At 40.9% G+C, this 13,416-nt stretch overlaps 1 protein-coding gene across 2 annotated transcripts in view; it reads right to left on the bottom strand.

Moving 5' to 3' along the window:
* CASR (calcium sensing receptor) overlaps positions 1–13,416 on the bottom strand; it is a 78,777-nt gene that overhangs the window by 30,593 nt on the left and 34,768 nt on the right. For both annotated transcript variants that reach the window (XM_071761536.1, XM_071761526.1), the window contains exons 2-3: positions 11,743–12,188; positions 3,145–3,451 (exon numbers count right to left, since the gene is read on the bottom strand). In XM_071761536.1, the coding sequence (XP_071617637.1) occupies positions 3,145–3,451; positions 11,743–11,927 (492 nt within the window). In that variant the 5' untranslated portion in view covers positions 11,928–12,188. The remainder of the gene's footprint in view (positions 1–3,144; positions 3,452–11,742; positions 12,189–13,416) is intronic.

Raw genomic sequence — 13,416 nt, 5'->3', positions numbered from 1 at the left:
TGCCTGAGAAAAAATTGCCTGCGTTTATCTAGCATCTATGTCAACCCCTGTAGCCTTGAATGGATGTAGAGAGAGTGAGCACCATGCTGGCAACCCTGTACTCTTAGCCTGGCGTTGCACATGACACACTCTGAAACTCAGGATGTTCTTCTAGCTGTGACTGTCCTACAGAGGCATCCATAAAGGAGCAGCAGCTCAGACCCCACTGGAGCAGGCTTGTGCCCACCTGTAAGGTCAAGGATCTGAGGGAAAAAGACATAGGTGCTAGCTTGGAGGACTGGCAAGAAGGTGAGCCACAGTTAGCCTGCACACACCTTGCTGCAGTTCCTGTCAAATCCAGAAAAAAAAAGAAGAATGTATCTTTTAGATAGATGAAGGCCACGCACATAATTCAGACAAAATGCAAGCTTTCTCTGTCCTGAACCAGGCATGAGGCAGCAGCCTGGTAGAACCAGACATGAAGCAGCAGGCTGGTATTGTCATCCAGGACATACTCTGAGAAGAACTGTTTGTCTCTCCTTGCCCTTCACCTGTCCCCATCTTCCTGAAGTAAGAATAATGTGTTGTAGTATCAGCAGAGTGTTAAGGCAATGCTGGTCAATACTACCTTAGCAGTATTTCCTGATTGCTGACCAGAATGAGCAAAGAAGCCAGTAGGCATTCCATGCTCCATGAGCCACAATTATAATGGGGTTTTATTTCCTTTTCTAAAGCTATAAAAATATTTTTTTCATAATCAGAACAAGTGCTATATGCTCTTAAAATATAATTTGGATTTTCTGCAAGTAGGAAGAAAAACCATAAAACCCAGAAGAGAATAGTTTAAAGATCTGGATAACTTATAAAACTCATGCATTTTGAGGTTGATATTTGAACTCTTTAGGAATGACTTTCACTTTGAAAAAGTCTTCTATAAAGAGCTCACTTTGTACAAAGTGGAAATTTATAGAAAATCTTAACTCCTCCTTAAACTCTGGAATTTTATGTTCCTACAAGAAGACAGAGGTCTCCTAGTGCAGTTTCAAGGGACACAGAAGCAAATCCTCCTTTCACAGGGCTATACTGTCCCCTGGACAGACTCCTGCCCATGCTACTCTCATCTCCTAAAACCTAATGCCAGTGGGTACACACATTGTACCCCACGCTCATAAGTGCTGTAAGGGTACACTGAGGTGAGATACTGAGAAACATAACTGGAGCCATAACATTTTTGGTTTCTATGTCAACAGTTTGAGCAATGAGCCTTACATTAATTGTAAATATACCTCCAATTTGTAGTGAAATGCAGGGCCTATTAAGCATGGATTTGCTAATGGCCTTGCTATAAATGGCAGCAGTTACGTGTGTTCTAGTGCTGCCCAACAACTCTTAGTTTAAAAGCTTGTTTTTTGTTGTCACAGTTCAACCACCTGGCTGAGATTTCATTCCAGGACTGAACCCCCTGACATCTACCTGTTTCACCACCCTCTGCATAAAGACTACTGCCTCACAGTGCTAATGCCATTCTAATTTCACAGGGAAAGTCTGAGAACTGCGAACACCTCTTATGTTCACTTCAGCCCACTGACTCTTCTCACTGCCCTGGTTCACCTGGCAATGCAATGTATAAATTAGCAGTAAGCCTTAAAATGTCACCATTGTGTTTATTACATGTCACCTTTTAGTGCTAGTCTGGGCAATACCTAGATAGCACATATTTGTCATAGCTTAAACCATTCTTGCCTAGCTCAGAAACCAAATGTCCATTTTTTCGCATCAGAGAGCCCGACTCATTACACTAAATAGACAAGATATATTACTGTGCACCAGGCAGACAAGAATCCTTCCTTTTTTATTGTTATGCAGATGGGAATTAGAACAGTGGTTGAAATAAAGACCTCTTGGGACAGACTGAGAGTGTGGCACAGTCCTGTCACAAGACTCCTGTGAGCTCTGGTATCTGTATTCATCTTAGAAGAATGGTAAATGTTAGGCTATATAAACCAATATATAAATGGATAAGGCCAAGCACTATTCCTCAAGTCATCTTCAGTGAGGAAATCTAAAACTAAGAGCAACAATATTAAGCTATAACATGCCAGTCTCATCCTTTGCTTAGGGTCTTGACAGAGCAGTAAATTTGTCAAACAAGAGGATAGGATGATGGATAGAGTCAGCAGCGAGCAAGAAGGATACTGGGACACAGAAGATGGCCCAACTACACCACCACACAAATGACACCTTCTCCTCCACAAGGTGGGGCATATCTACAAGCTCTCATAAACCCTTGGTTTTTTTTCCCTAGGGGAAAAGAAAGGCAAGCCAGCCCTGAAAAAATGTTCACACCACCTGATCAGCAGAAGCAACAACTTTACAGATGACATACTTGAATAATGAGAGACACTGAGAGACCTGAGACTAACTAATAATGCCTGAGCTCTGCCTTAAGTGGACTTTGTGGGAACTGGGCATGATATGTGATGATAGTGAAGTAACATCACAACTAACCTGTCAAGACTGGTAACTGCTAATGATTGACCTGAATTACCCATGTTCACAGGATAAACTAGGCTTAGCCTCCTAGACTGAGTTACTGTGGCTGAATGTTGTTACTGGCTGCTTGGTAATTTCTGTGTTTGGGGATTGCAAATTGGTATGAGATTTATTTCTGCTTTAAGAAAATTGCCACATTTTGTGTTGTTTCTCCTCCTGAGATTGTACTAGAAATGGCTTAAAGAATTAAAGAAGCCATGAAGGCTGAACTCCTCCTGAGAGAAGTTCATGGTCTTGGCAAAGATTGTGACAGAGAAGCTGGCACAGCCCCTGCACATATCTGTACTGGCCCAAATACATTTTTGGAAAAAAACCCATCATCTAGCTTGTTTTGATATTAATAATAAGTTTGAAAGGAAATACACTGCCTTTTTTCATGTAAACTGTTGTGCCACTTTAAAAACCAGTGTTTTTCATCATTGTGTTGCCCCTCCAAGGATGTATTCGTACAGCTAGGACCATTGCATTTGCATTTGTAAACCTTTCTTTGTTTGAAACAGGGTGTAAGAGGCAGCAATACAGTTCCTTGTCCTGGTTCTATAATGTAGTTAACCATCCCCTAGAAATAGCAATACCCCAATCTGTACATCAACAAGAGAAATGAGAGCCTACCTGAGGTATGTAAAAGAGTCCCAGCAGATTGGCCACGGCGGTGGAGATGCCAGAGCCTGTTGCCCCCACGACTGCAATGGTGGAGGGGATATGTTCTGAGCAGTTGCAGAATTCGTCCAGGTTCAAGGAGTCTATCTTGTTCTGGGCCACAAAACTCAGTGTAGCCTCAAGGGCTTTAGAGACTGTATTGCAAGTGTCAAATATCCTGTATCCTAGGGTCATGTTGGGAAGGAGTGTTGGACTACTGTTTATTTCTTCTATGGCAAAGATCATAGCCTGGAGCCAGCGGAAGCCTCGGAAATTATACCTGAGGGAGCCAAAAAAAAAAAAAAAAAAAAAAATAGAGTGAGAAGGAAAGAAAAAGAGGAGAGGAGCCCAGGACTGAGACAAAGGTAAGGTGAAAAATTCCAGATACAAAAGTCAAAAGCAACTTACATGATTTCTTGCATCCTACTAAATTGGGAAAATTTTGCTTTTGTGTTCAGTGGTTACAGAAGAGGCGTGCATATGCTACATGGTTTTGTCCTGATTTTCAGCTCTTCAGTTTGGGACCTCACTTCAGAAGTCACGAGGATGAGGTGAACTTTTTTAAGTCTTTTGAAGTCTGGGGAAGTTGAAAGAGAGCATGCCTGGGGCTCTGGTTCTTGCCAGTCCCTTCTGCTCAGTACCCTAAACCTGGATCTCCTGAATCCTCAGCAAATGCTCTGACACAAAGCTACACCTACCAGATTTCCTTCCAGGCTCCTCTGACATGTTTCTGAATGCAGATGGCAGTGTCTACAAAGCCTGTGCTGAGCACGATGCTGTCAGGGACTCGGGCTCAGGGGTACTTGGCGTGTCAGATTCTCAGGGCTTTAGGCAGGCAGTGAGCTGAGGCACAGCACTAGCATGTTCCTGGAGGCAAAGGTGTCTGGTAGCTCTGCTCAAGAAAACTTGGCCTCACACCACACACTTCACACTGTGAGAGAGGGCACAGTCAACCTGTTCATCCCAGAGAACAGAGATATGCTATAATTGTAAATCCCAGCTTCCTAAATTAGATACTTCCAGTGCTCACATTAAAGGAAGAACTTCTCTCTTCTTTATAGTGCTCTCATACATTTGCTTCAGATATGAGCTCAGAAGATCCCAGCAGAGATGACCTGTGAAATTCAAACTCTATTTTTCGAAGGCTCCTTTGTTCCCTAGAACAAAAGAGCTGAGGTTTCTGGCTATCTCTTAGCTGTGCATGGAGCTAAGCTGGAGTTGGGGAGTGGTGTTAAGAGTGTGGTACAGGACCTGGGAGTCCCTGTTTAGAGCCCTGAAAAGAGCTGATGCAGGGCAAGTGGCTCCTTACTCAAAAAAGAGGAGCTTATTTGTGGAACCAGCAGGAAGAAAGTAACTTTGATTTGTGTTACCCTCAGGTTTTACCAACTGTTTTCACCGGTAAAACTGCAATAGGTTATATGTCTGTGAAGTTACCATGTTTTGGGCCAATTCAGCTGGAGTGACAGAATCTTTAATGAAATGAAACCCACCCCTCCTTGCAATTCCCTATAGGTCAGGATAGCACCAAGTTTGCAGTTTTAAGTCAAGTTGCATCTGGGAACAGTGAAATGTCAAAGCTGGGATGCTCTACATCCACTAGGAAAACTGACAGGCCCCAGCACTGGAAAAGGCTGGGAAAAGGCCTGCCCAAGAATAGACTCTACATGAAATAGTAAAATTTAGGTTTCACAAGAGTGCCATTTTGAAATGCCAGAGAGATCTTCCCATTACCAAGGTGAAGATTTTCTGAAGATAAGGTTCATGAAATCACGAACCTCCTGTCTCTGAAATTCATGACCTGAACATTTTTTAGTTGCTGGACTGAATGAGTTGCTTCCAAAGTTGATGTTAGCTATGTCCAAGTTCTTTCAAACTGACTGAACATAGCCACATTACTTCCATTCCAGGAGTTTTATCTGGTTTATCTGTGATCAGAAATTCTAAAGATATCACATTTAAGATATAAATTTTCATTTAATCAGCTTCATTTCACCTGCTCCAGACCTTTTTGGCCAACTTCCATATTCTCTAAGCTTGTACCTCAAAGACTAGTCAGTATGGTTTCTGTATAAATCTCTTCAAGTCAAAAAGTTTGAGGCCAATAAAAATCCTTAGTTATAATTTATGACCAAAGGGACAGCTAGACATTTTAAGATCACCCTTAAGAAAATGGACACCCTTCAGAGAATGTGTCTCTTACAGTTAGAAGTAATTTGGCAGTTAAGAATATTTTTTGCTCTAGTTCCAAACCATTGAAGAGTAAAATGCAATGGATAGTTCTGAAAGAAAAGGAGAAATTTCAGGCCAAACCAGTCAGTGGCTGTTGTACAGATGGGCATCCATGCTGCCTCACGTGGTCAGTAATGATTGCTGGAATAAATGAGAAAAAGGAGGAGTCTTGCAACACTTCTTTTTAAAAAGCTAAATGTGCTTACAAATATATTTAATTAAGATAAAAATACAATTTGAAGCAAGGAACTATATTCATGGTCCTGAAAAATCTGAAAGCATTTTCTATAGTTAAAGGTAAGACTTCTGAGAATCTGGGAAGTTCAAAGATACTACTCTACCACCATGAAAAGCTTTACACATTTGACTGAGCAAGTATAAAAGTAATGTTAAGCCTGCTCATATTAAGTTATGTGGGTGGAGTATGACATGGAATTATTTTGCCTCCTTAACTGCAATTTGGGTTATTTTTTTTTAAAAAGTGCAGTAAGGTGGTATCTTCAAAAGCAGTGAGAACTGGACTGCTTGGCTTCAAAAAACATTTTCCACCTCATTCAGCAGATGCAGACTAGGGCCCATAATGCACAATTGCTTTAATTTTCCTTTCTGACATATGCTCCTGATGAATACTTATTGAATGTTTGGACTCATTTTATTTTGGATGGGAAAACAAAGCAGCAGGTGCAGCAGGTGTTTTCTGGGAGCTAGACTACAAAATGTTTCTGAAATGCTTTTGATAATCTACTTCAAACTAATCCAGCCAGGAGACCAACAGATCTATTCAGTTGCACCTTTCCTGATAGCAGCATCAACAGATAAAATCAAAGAGGAGGAGATAGGATGGAGACAAATACACCTTGCTGTCTTCTCTGATGCCTGATAGAACTTGAGACAAGGTCTCATTTTGTTAACTGGTGTTATATCAGTACTGTAACACAGATACAGTCAGGTGAAGGCAGTGCCACTAAACTGGTCTAAATGAAGCAAGATTTCATAATTCCTTCTATCCCAGTGAATGGTAATTCTGTGGAAAAATTCTCTCCCATTGCAATGTAAGACCTCAGCAAAGGGCTGCAGATAGGTTCCTCTTGGCTTGGTGTGTACATGAGTGATGGGTAAGAGCATCCTTTGAACCTGGCAGCAGGTGAGATCAATGCAGCTGATCTCCTGTGCTATGCTACTGCTATGATTAATATAAGCAGTGACTGTAATGTTCTGTCAGCCAGGCAGAAACTCAGCAAGTAATTTCCATGAAGAAACTGCAAAGCATTTGCTAACAAGAAGAAAACTTTTCATGAGATTTCCAGAAGCTTTAAATAGCCCCTGATATTTTCTTGGTGGAAAATAAACAGCCTCTGAAACTTATTTTCTGCCATGTTACTTTACAGCTACATTGGCACAGTCTTCTATTTTAACATTTCAGAGATGTGCTGCTATGGAAAGTGGTCATTCAGTTGTAAATCAGAGTTTAATGTAAATAATTCTGTGCCACAAGGCGTAGATAGGAAGTTTTATCTACACCAAGTTCATTAAATGTTTCTCCTCTGATGCCTGTTTCCCCACCTGTCAGCATATGCAACCCACTGATCTTTATGTTCCCCAGCAGGAGCTCAAATAGGGAAAGAGAAATCAGAAACAATTCCTCCACAAATCCACATTTTAATTGTCATGCCTGCAGGGGACAGATTATCTTTGCAGCTGCCCAGTTTGCTAGATAGAAAACTTGCAAGATCACAGATTCCCACAGGTTTCTTTCTATTTGGTATAAATTTGTCCATCAAGGGGTGCTCAGGGTGGCTGAAATGCCTCAGCCAATGTTGCAAAGCAAGGGTTTGTAAATTAAGGGACATAAGATCACTGCATAGTTTTAGCTCCCCATAGCTCCATCCCCTGTCTGTTTGTCTGGTTTGAACAGCTCATACTGTACAGTTCCAGCAAGGAGATTGTACCTGATCCATGTTGGTCTCCGTAAGGGATTAATTCAGAGCCTCATGTGAATTCATGACCATCATTTATCAAAACTTGCACGACGCTAAGCTAAAACCAATAGATTATGAAGGAAAAGGTGAAAGTGATGAGAAAGCTGTAAATACACTTTTCATTTACTCTCCCATATCTGACATCTTTTATTTCAGAATGGTGGCAAAGCCTGCACATGCCTCTTGGCTCATGCCTGTACTCCTCTTTCTCTAGTGGCTGTATACACATACCAATTTCTCTGTCCTCTCTAGGTTTCCAGAACATTAATTACATGTTATTGCAGCTACTACTAGTGCTACTACTAAACTATGCAAAGGGGAGACCTTCAGTGGCTTGTTGGATTCCCAAAGTCAGTAGTTATGAGTTGCTTACTAACCTCAGAAGTTAAGGCTGTGGGTAAGGGGAATTATGCAGACCAAAGAAAATGAAAATAGCACAATATATTAAAATTCAGAGTGTAGGTGGAAGAGGAAGAGGAACAGAAAATAATTCGGTCTCAGGGAGGATGTTCTAAATAAAATGTTATGCATTCAGTTCTTCAGTGGGATTAGCAAATGTATCCACTAGGGGTATAACTAAAATTCTCTCTTCTTTCAGACAGACACAGAGACTCAGTGAGCTAAAGTGTTCTGGAGCCATAGTCTGTGAAGACCTGCACTATGACATGGGAATGATGTCTCATCACCATTTTGCAGCCTGAAAGCTGTTGTGCCACAGTGTGGGACCTTGGCTAGAATGCTAATCAGATTATAGGGAATATTAAAAATTATGACCCTGTGACAACATATTGCAAATGCTGTACCTCAGATCAGTAAAGTTATGTCCTCACTGCAGAAGTTCATTACAGCAAGAGGAATCTGTAGGGTACTACCCATCTGTGTAATATTGCTAGCAATGATACTAATGATACCACTACCATCACTACTGCTTATCTACCTGAAATCAAGAAAGGACAGAGAAATCAGGGTATAAATAGGCCTGTGTGGGTGCTGACAGGAAATGGGGGTCAGGGACTGCTTGTCCTGTGCTCAGCCTCCGCAGACATCAGATATGCGTCAGCAAATGTTATAAGGAAAGTTGCTGCAACAGTACCTGAGGCTTGCAAAGACAAAAGGTGTATTTACACCAAATGTTGCACATTCAAATGCTTAAACAATAAGCCATATAAGTATTTCTGAAACAGAGGGCGAAAAATTGCTCTCACTTCCTGTACATCTGGCATTTGGTATGGCAAAATCATGAATAAGTTTTCACTTTTGGACTGTACAACTCAGTGCTTAAAGCATGAAGATGATTTTTCAGTAGAATCAGCACAAAAAGAACAAAAGAACAGATCATTACTGTTCCCTTTTCCTTTTGCTTCTGAGTCACACGTATAGTTTTCCAAATAATCGTGTGCAAGGTATGAGCAATGGGTTCAGGCCAGTATGAATACTCACCTGGAGAGAATGGTACAGTGTCAAAAGAATAAAAAGAGCATGAAAACTGAAAAACTGTCCTACTCATTTTAAGAAGCCCTGTTTGGGAGCAGAGTTATTGCCCTGAACATAGCTAAATGTGGGGGAAGATGTCCAGACACCACAGATCAGGTTGGTTCTCAAAAGAAAGGAAAGCCACATTATCTTAAATTGTTTGATAATGAAATCCAGAAGAGGCAGGGGCAAACCACCATCAGGATTTCAGTGAGATGCTTAGGTCTCAAAGCAAGGAGCTTCTCATATTGTGTGATGACTTGTTTTTGCAGCCTAATGAAGGAGTTTGAAGAAAGAGAGGATGTTGACATCCTCCTAGAGCAAAAGGGTCAGATTTTCATATTTAATATGAGACACATTTTCCAGTCTAATAAAGAGATCAAAATCTGTACACAGCCAGCTGAAAAGTATATAAAATTGAATTGCCTCAGCTTTGAAAAGATACAGCAGTGCAGGAGAAAGCTCAGAGAAAAGCAACAAGGGCAGTCAAATGTTTGGAACAGACTTAATACCTTTGGTTCAGCCAGGTGCAGCCACGCTTATGGTCCTTTAGTGGATTTCCCACCCCATACAAGTTTTTGAGACTACAAGACTGGGGAGATTTTATTTTGGAAAGAAACTAGAAACTATCTTTTTTTGTTGTTGTTATTTCCCAGAAAATATGAGTTTACCCATTCCAGACTACCCCTGAATGGAGGAAACTGGTAAAAAAACTGGGAAAAGCTGGTAAAAAAGACTCCAGCTTATGACTTGAAGAACATGTTGGGCTCTAGAGTCAGCAGCCTGCCCCAAGCTACTACCTAAACAGAGTCCAAAACCAAAAAAGTCCTCTATGGCTGTGTTGTGAAATCTCTCTACAAGTCTGGTCAGAGGAATTTTATGACTTATTTTCTGCTTAAAATCACAGGATAAAACATCTGGTCTCAATCTAATACATACTGATAATAAGGCAGACATCATAGCACATGAACTGTCCCATGGATTAATGACCTTCATCAAGAAAATCTAATAACCAGTCTCAAAAAGTCTTCCTGACCCAACCTCCCATGAAATAAAACTTGCCTGGAAATGGACATTTTCTAGAAAAGACGTGCAACCAAGGAGCTTCCAGTAATCTCTGGCCCGATCACCCCCCTGTTGCTATTGCAGGTGTTACTGCCTCTGCAGTTAGATCTCTGCCTTACATTATGTATTCTTTCTTGGCTTGCATTATGGTATCCAGTCACAATTTAATCAGATCCTTGAAGGAACTTGGCAAAGTAGCACAGATGCCACTTCAGTCAGCTCCTCTCTTTTGCACCTGCAGCTTCTTCTTGCAGGGGTAAGAGGAACACTGATTTTTACCTGGGCAAATTTCAGCTGAATGATGCCTTTTAGCCAATCAAATGTAACTAGGAAGGATCTCCCATTTTGTCTTTTAAAAATCTGGTTGGGCTTTTCAGGATTTGCCTGTTAACAGTGCTACCTCATTAACAAATCTTTAGGCAATGACACACTTGTAGTACTCGTGGGGGAACATTCTCCTGTGATCTGTTCTAATAACGTGACCATGTCAAGGGAGTCAGAGAGGCTGACCCAGTGCTGAAAGAAATGAAAGCTATGTTCAGTTTGCACACCACAAAGCTGAAAACACCCACTGCTTTTCAGCGTTCCACTTTTAGAATACTGCATCTGGGGAAGAAAAAAAATGCTGAAAAGCTGGCAGAGCTTCTTGCTCCATGAAGTGGACATTTCGCATACATTTAGTTCATTATTTTGTTTTGTATGCACAGTAGAAGCCAAAAGAAACCCTGCTGAATTATACGTCTCTCTGTGTGCTCTCTCTGACACCACCTGGGGATGATCTTGTAACCTTGATGGAAGGTCCTGCTCAGTGTTTGAGTGGGAAACTGCACCTGGAATCTGTAAGGATAGCAGGAATGCTGTCAGCCATTCCTCACTGCCATATGCAACCAAACTCTACTAGATCCCCAGCCTAGGATGAGAGGTCCAAGTAATTCCAGAAACACAATTTTTCAATTGTGTTCACTTCAAGCGATGAAGTGGTTTCCCATGCATGGTCATGACAAAATTCCACATCAATTTCTTATCTTTTGTTTCTGTGGCGTTTCATTTGCAATCAGTTTCTGTTGCACTTTAAATGTATTATGTGCCAGGTTGTAAAGTTAAAAATTTCTCACCTTTAATCATAAAAATGGCTATACTTTAGTAATAAGATACTTTGTGTTCATGTGCCTTTTTCCCTTCAGGGTTAACTGCCAAAGACTTAAGACAAAACCTATATGTACTCTTTAAACAGAAGGAAAGGACTTTGGGTGAGGAAAGCCTGTGTAAAGATATCAAGCCTAGGACTTTGTAAAGGTCCAAAAGAGACATCCATGTGTCCAGTGGGATTTTTCAAAAGCAGTGACCTTTCTCACTTTCACCTAGCCACTTGTTTAGGCAGTGACACAGTTTGTAAAGTCTTAGAAGAAGAGAGGCAAAAAAAAATTACTTCTAAGCCATTTTGTTATGCGTAACTGTAATCAAATGATCTTAAGGACACTATGAGTTGTTTTCTATCCTTCTGCTAGGAAACCTAATTTTCAGATAATATGCAAACATCCACTGTGAATGGCCAGATAGATTTATGGTTTAGCAGCTTTGTGTAATACCAGGACTTTCCTCTTTCACTGTCTAAATATTATTTATCTTACTGTTTAATACATGCACTTCCTGTTTTTACATGCCTGTTTTATTCTGTTATTAGCACAATACTTTCCCACTGCCTCTATCAGATTGTCATCAGATTACAGACTGTATTTACACAGTGCATAGCATGTCACCTGTAGCCAAGAAAGAGTAAGGCTCCCCCACCAAAAACTTTTTATTTTTTATTTTCATACCTTACCTTATACATTCCCCTGATTCTGGTCTTGATTTTAGATCTTGGTCTTTAGCAGCCACTCCAAAATGAATCGGAAACAATCCTCCAAGAATAATGTCTCCCTTCTTCTGTGCCCGTTGGTTTGGCCCATAGGCAGCTGTGTTCCAGGTAAATAGCAAAAGAATCAAGCAGCAGCTATGTAAAGTCATTGTTCCTCTTTTCACCAAGGTGTTATAGGATGCAAAACTGGAAAAGGTGATGTAAAAAAACAGATGTTGCAATGTCTAAGTTTTTCCTTTTCTTAATACAGCACAGAGAAAATTTGGGACACATGTCTGCAGGGAGATAAGCAACAAGGTGGGAGCCACAGTGCTGGTGTTTCTCCCTCTGTCTTCTCCATTGCAAAGCAACAATTCAGCAGTCCTTCTCTCTTCATCACCAAAGCATTATGGAGAGCCCATCTCTGATAACTGCAAAACAAAAAGAAACAAAAAAAAAAAAGAAAAAGAAACACAACACCACCATGAAAAGTGATCTCAGCTACACACTAAGACTCCATTCTGCCACAGCAGTTCTGCGTTGTCCCCTCAGCTTCTCAGGATGCCCCTGTGGCATCCTCAGCAACTTGCACAGAACACGCACTAACTTTGTGTGTGTCAGTCAGACATCTCAGTGATGCCAGCCCCACCTGCTCAAACAAGTGTTATGGGCTCCCTTGGATGCCTCATTCTTTGCCACATACATGAGGTGGGTGTCTTCCCACCATCTTCTTATGGTTCTGCACAATATTGGTCACAGAAGACCCTGTAAAACCTGGGATCAGATCTCCATGAACAGAGCACACTGAGAGAGACTTGGATGGGTAAGTGGGAAGTAAGGCAGCATCAGACCTTTCTCTTAAAGAACTATGATAATCTTCTGCTGTTGGCCCCATCCTCTCCTTTCCAATGATCATTCTTAAGTCTCTGGTTTGAATTTATTCTTGCTAAACATGAAATAAAGTCAGAAGAAAGACTTCTTTCACATTCAAAGTAAGGATGACTTTGAGGGAAGCGTTTGAAATCAAGATATTTCTCCATAATGAATCATGAAGGCTTGAAAGGTTCAGTGATCATGTCATTGCAAGCTAAGCTGTCAAGCTGTGAAGACTGAGTCCTGGGGATGAGGAATATTGCAGCTTCTCTGTGCTCAATATATTTTCCCTGCAGCACATCTACAGGACTGCCAAATGAAGAACTAACTTAATTACAGCATATGAAAATAGCTGTGGCTATGGGGGGAGAGGTAGCAAAAAAAATCATAATAAATGGTTCTTCAGCCTGTTTGAAATAGGTCTAAAAGCCAGCAGTAAAAACCCAAAGTTAGTAAAATTCAGAACAGAAGCCAGATACACATGGCTAAGCCCGAAAACAGCTAATTTCTGAAGTCATCGAGAACTTTCAAGTGCTGAAAACCTTTTATGAGGTTGAATTAATATGCACTAAATGTACCTAGACAGCTTCGACATTTGCCTAAGTCAAAAGTGGCACTACTGCAAGGAAACACTCTGATCATGGAGATTCTTCTAGTAGCCAGCCCTAATTATTATGTATGCTGTATGGCCACCATGCATTTGGAAATATTTCACACATTTTTGTTTAAGTGAAGGTCCAGATGCAGCAGTCAACGTGAGATGAGAGGCAAAGCTCACATTGTTCT

Source organism: Heliangelus exortis, chromosome 1 (assembly GCF_036169615.1).
Source record: "Heliangelus exortis chromosome 1, bHelExo1.hap1, whole genome shotgun sequence".
Taxonomy (NCBI): domain Eukaryota; kingdom Metazoa; phylum Chordata; class Aves; order Apodiformes; family Trochilidae; genus Heliangelus; species Heliangelus exortis.
Note: the sequence above shows the minus strand (reverse complement) of the source record. Positions and strands in the feature narration are given on the sequence as shown.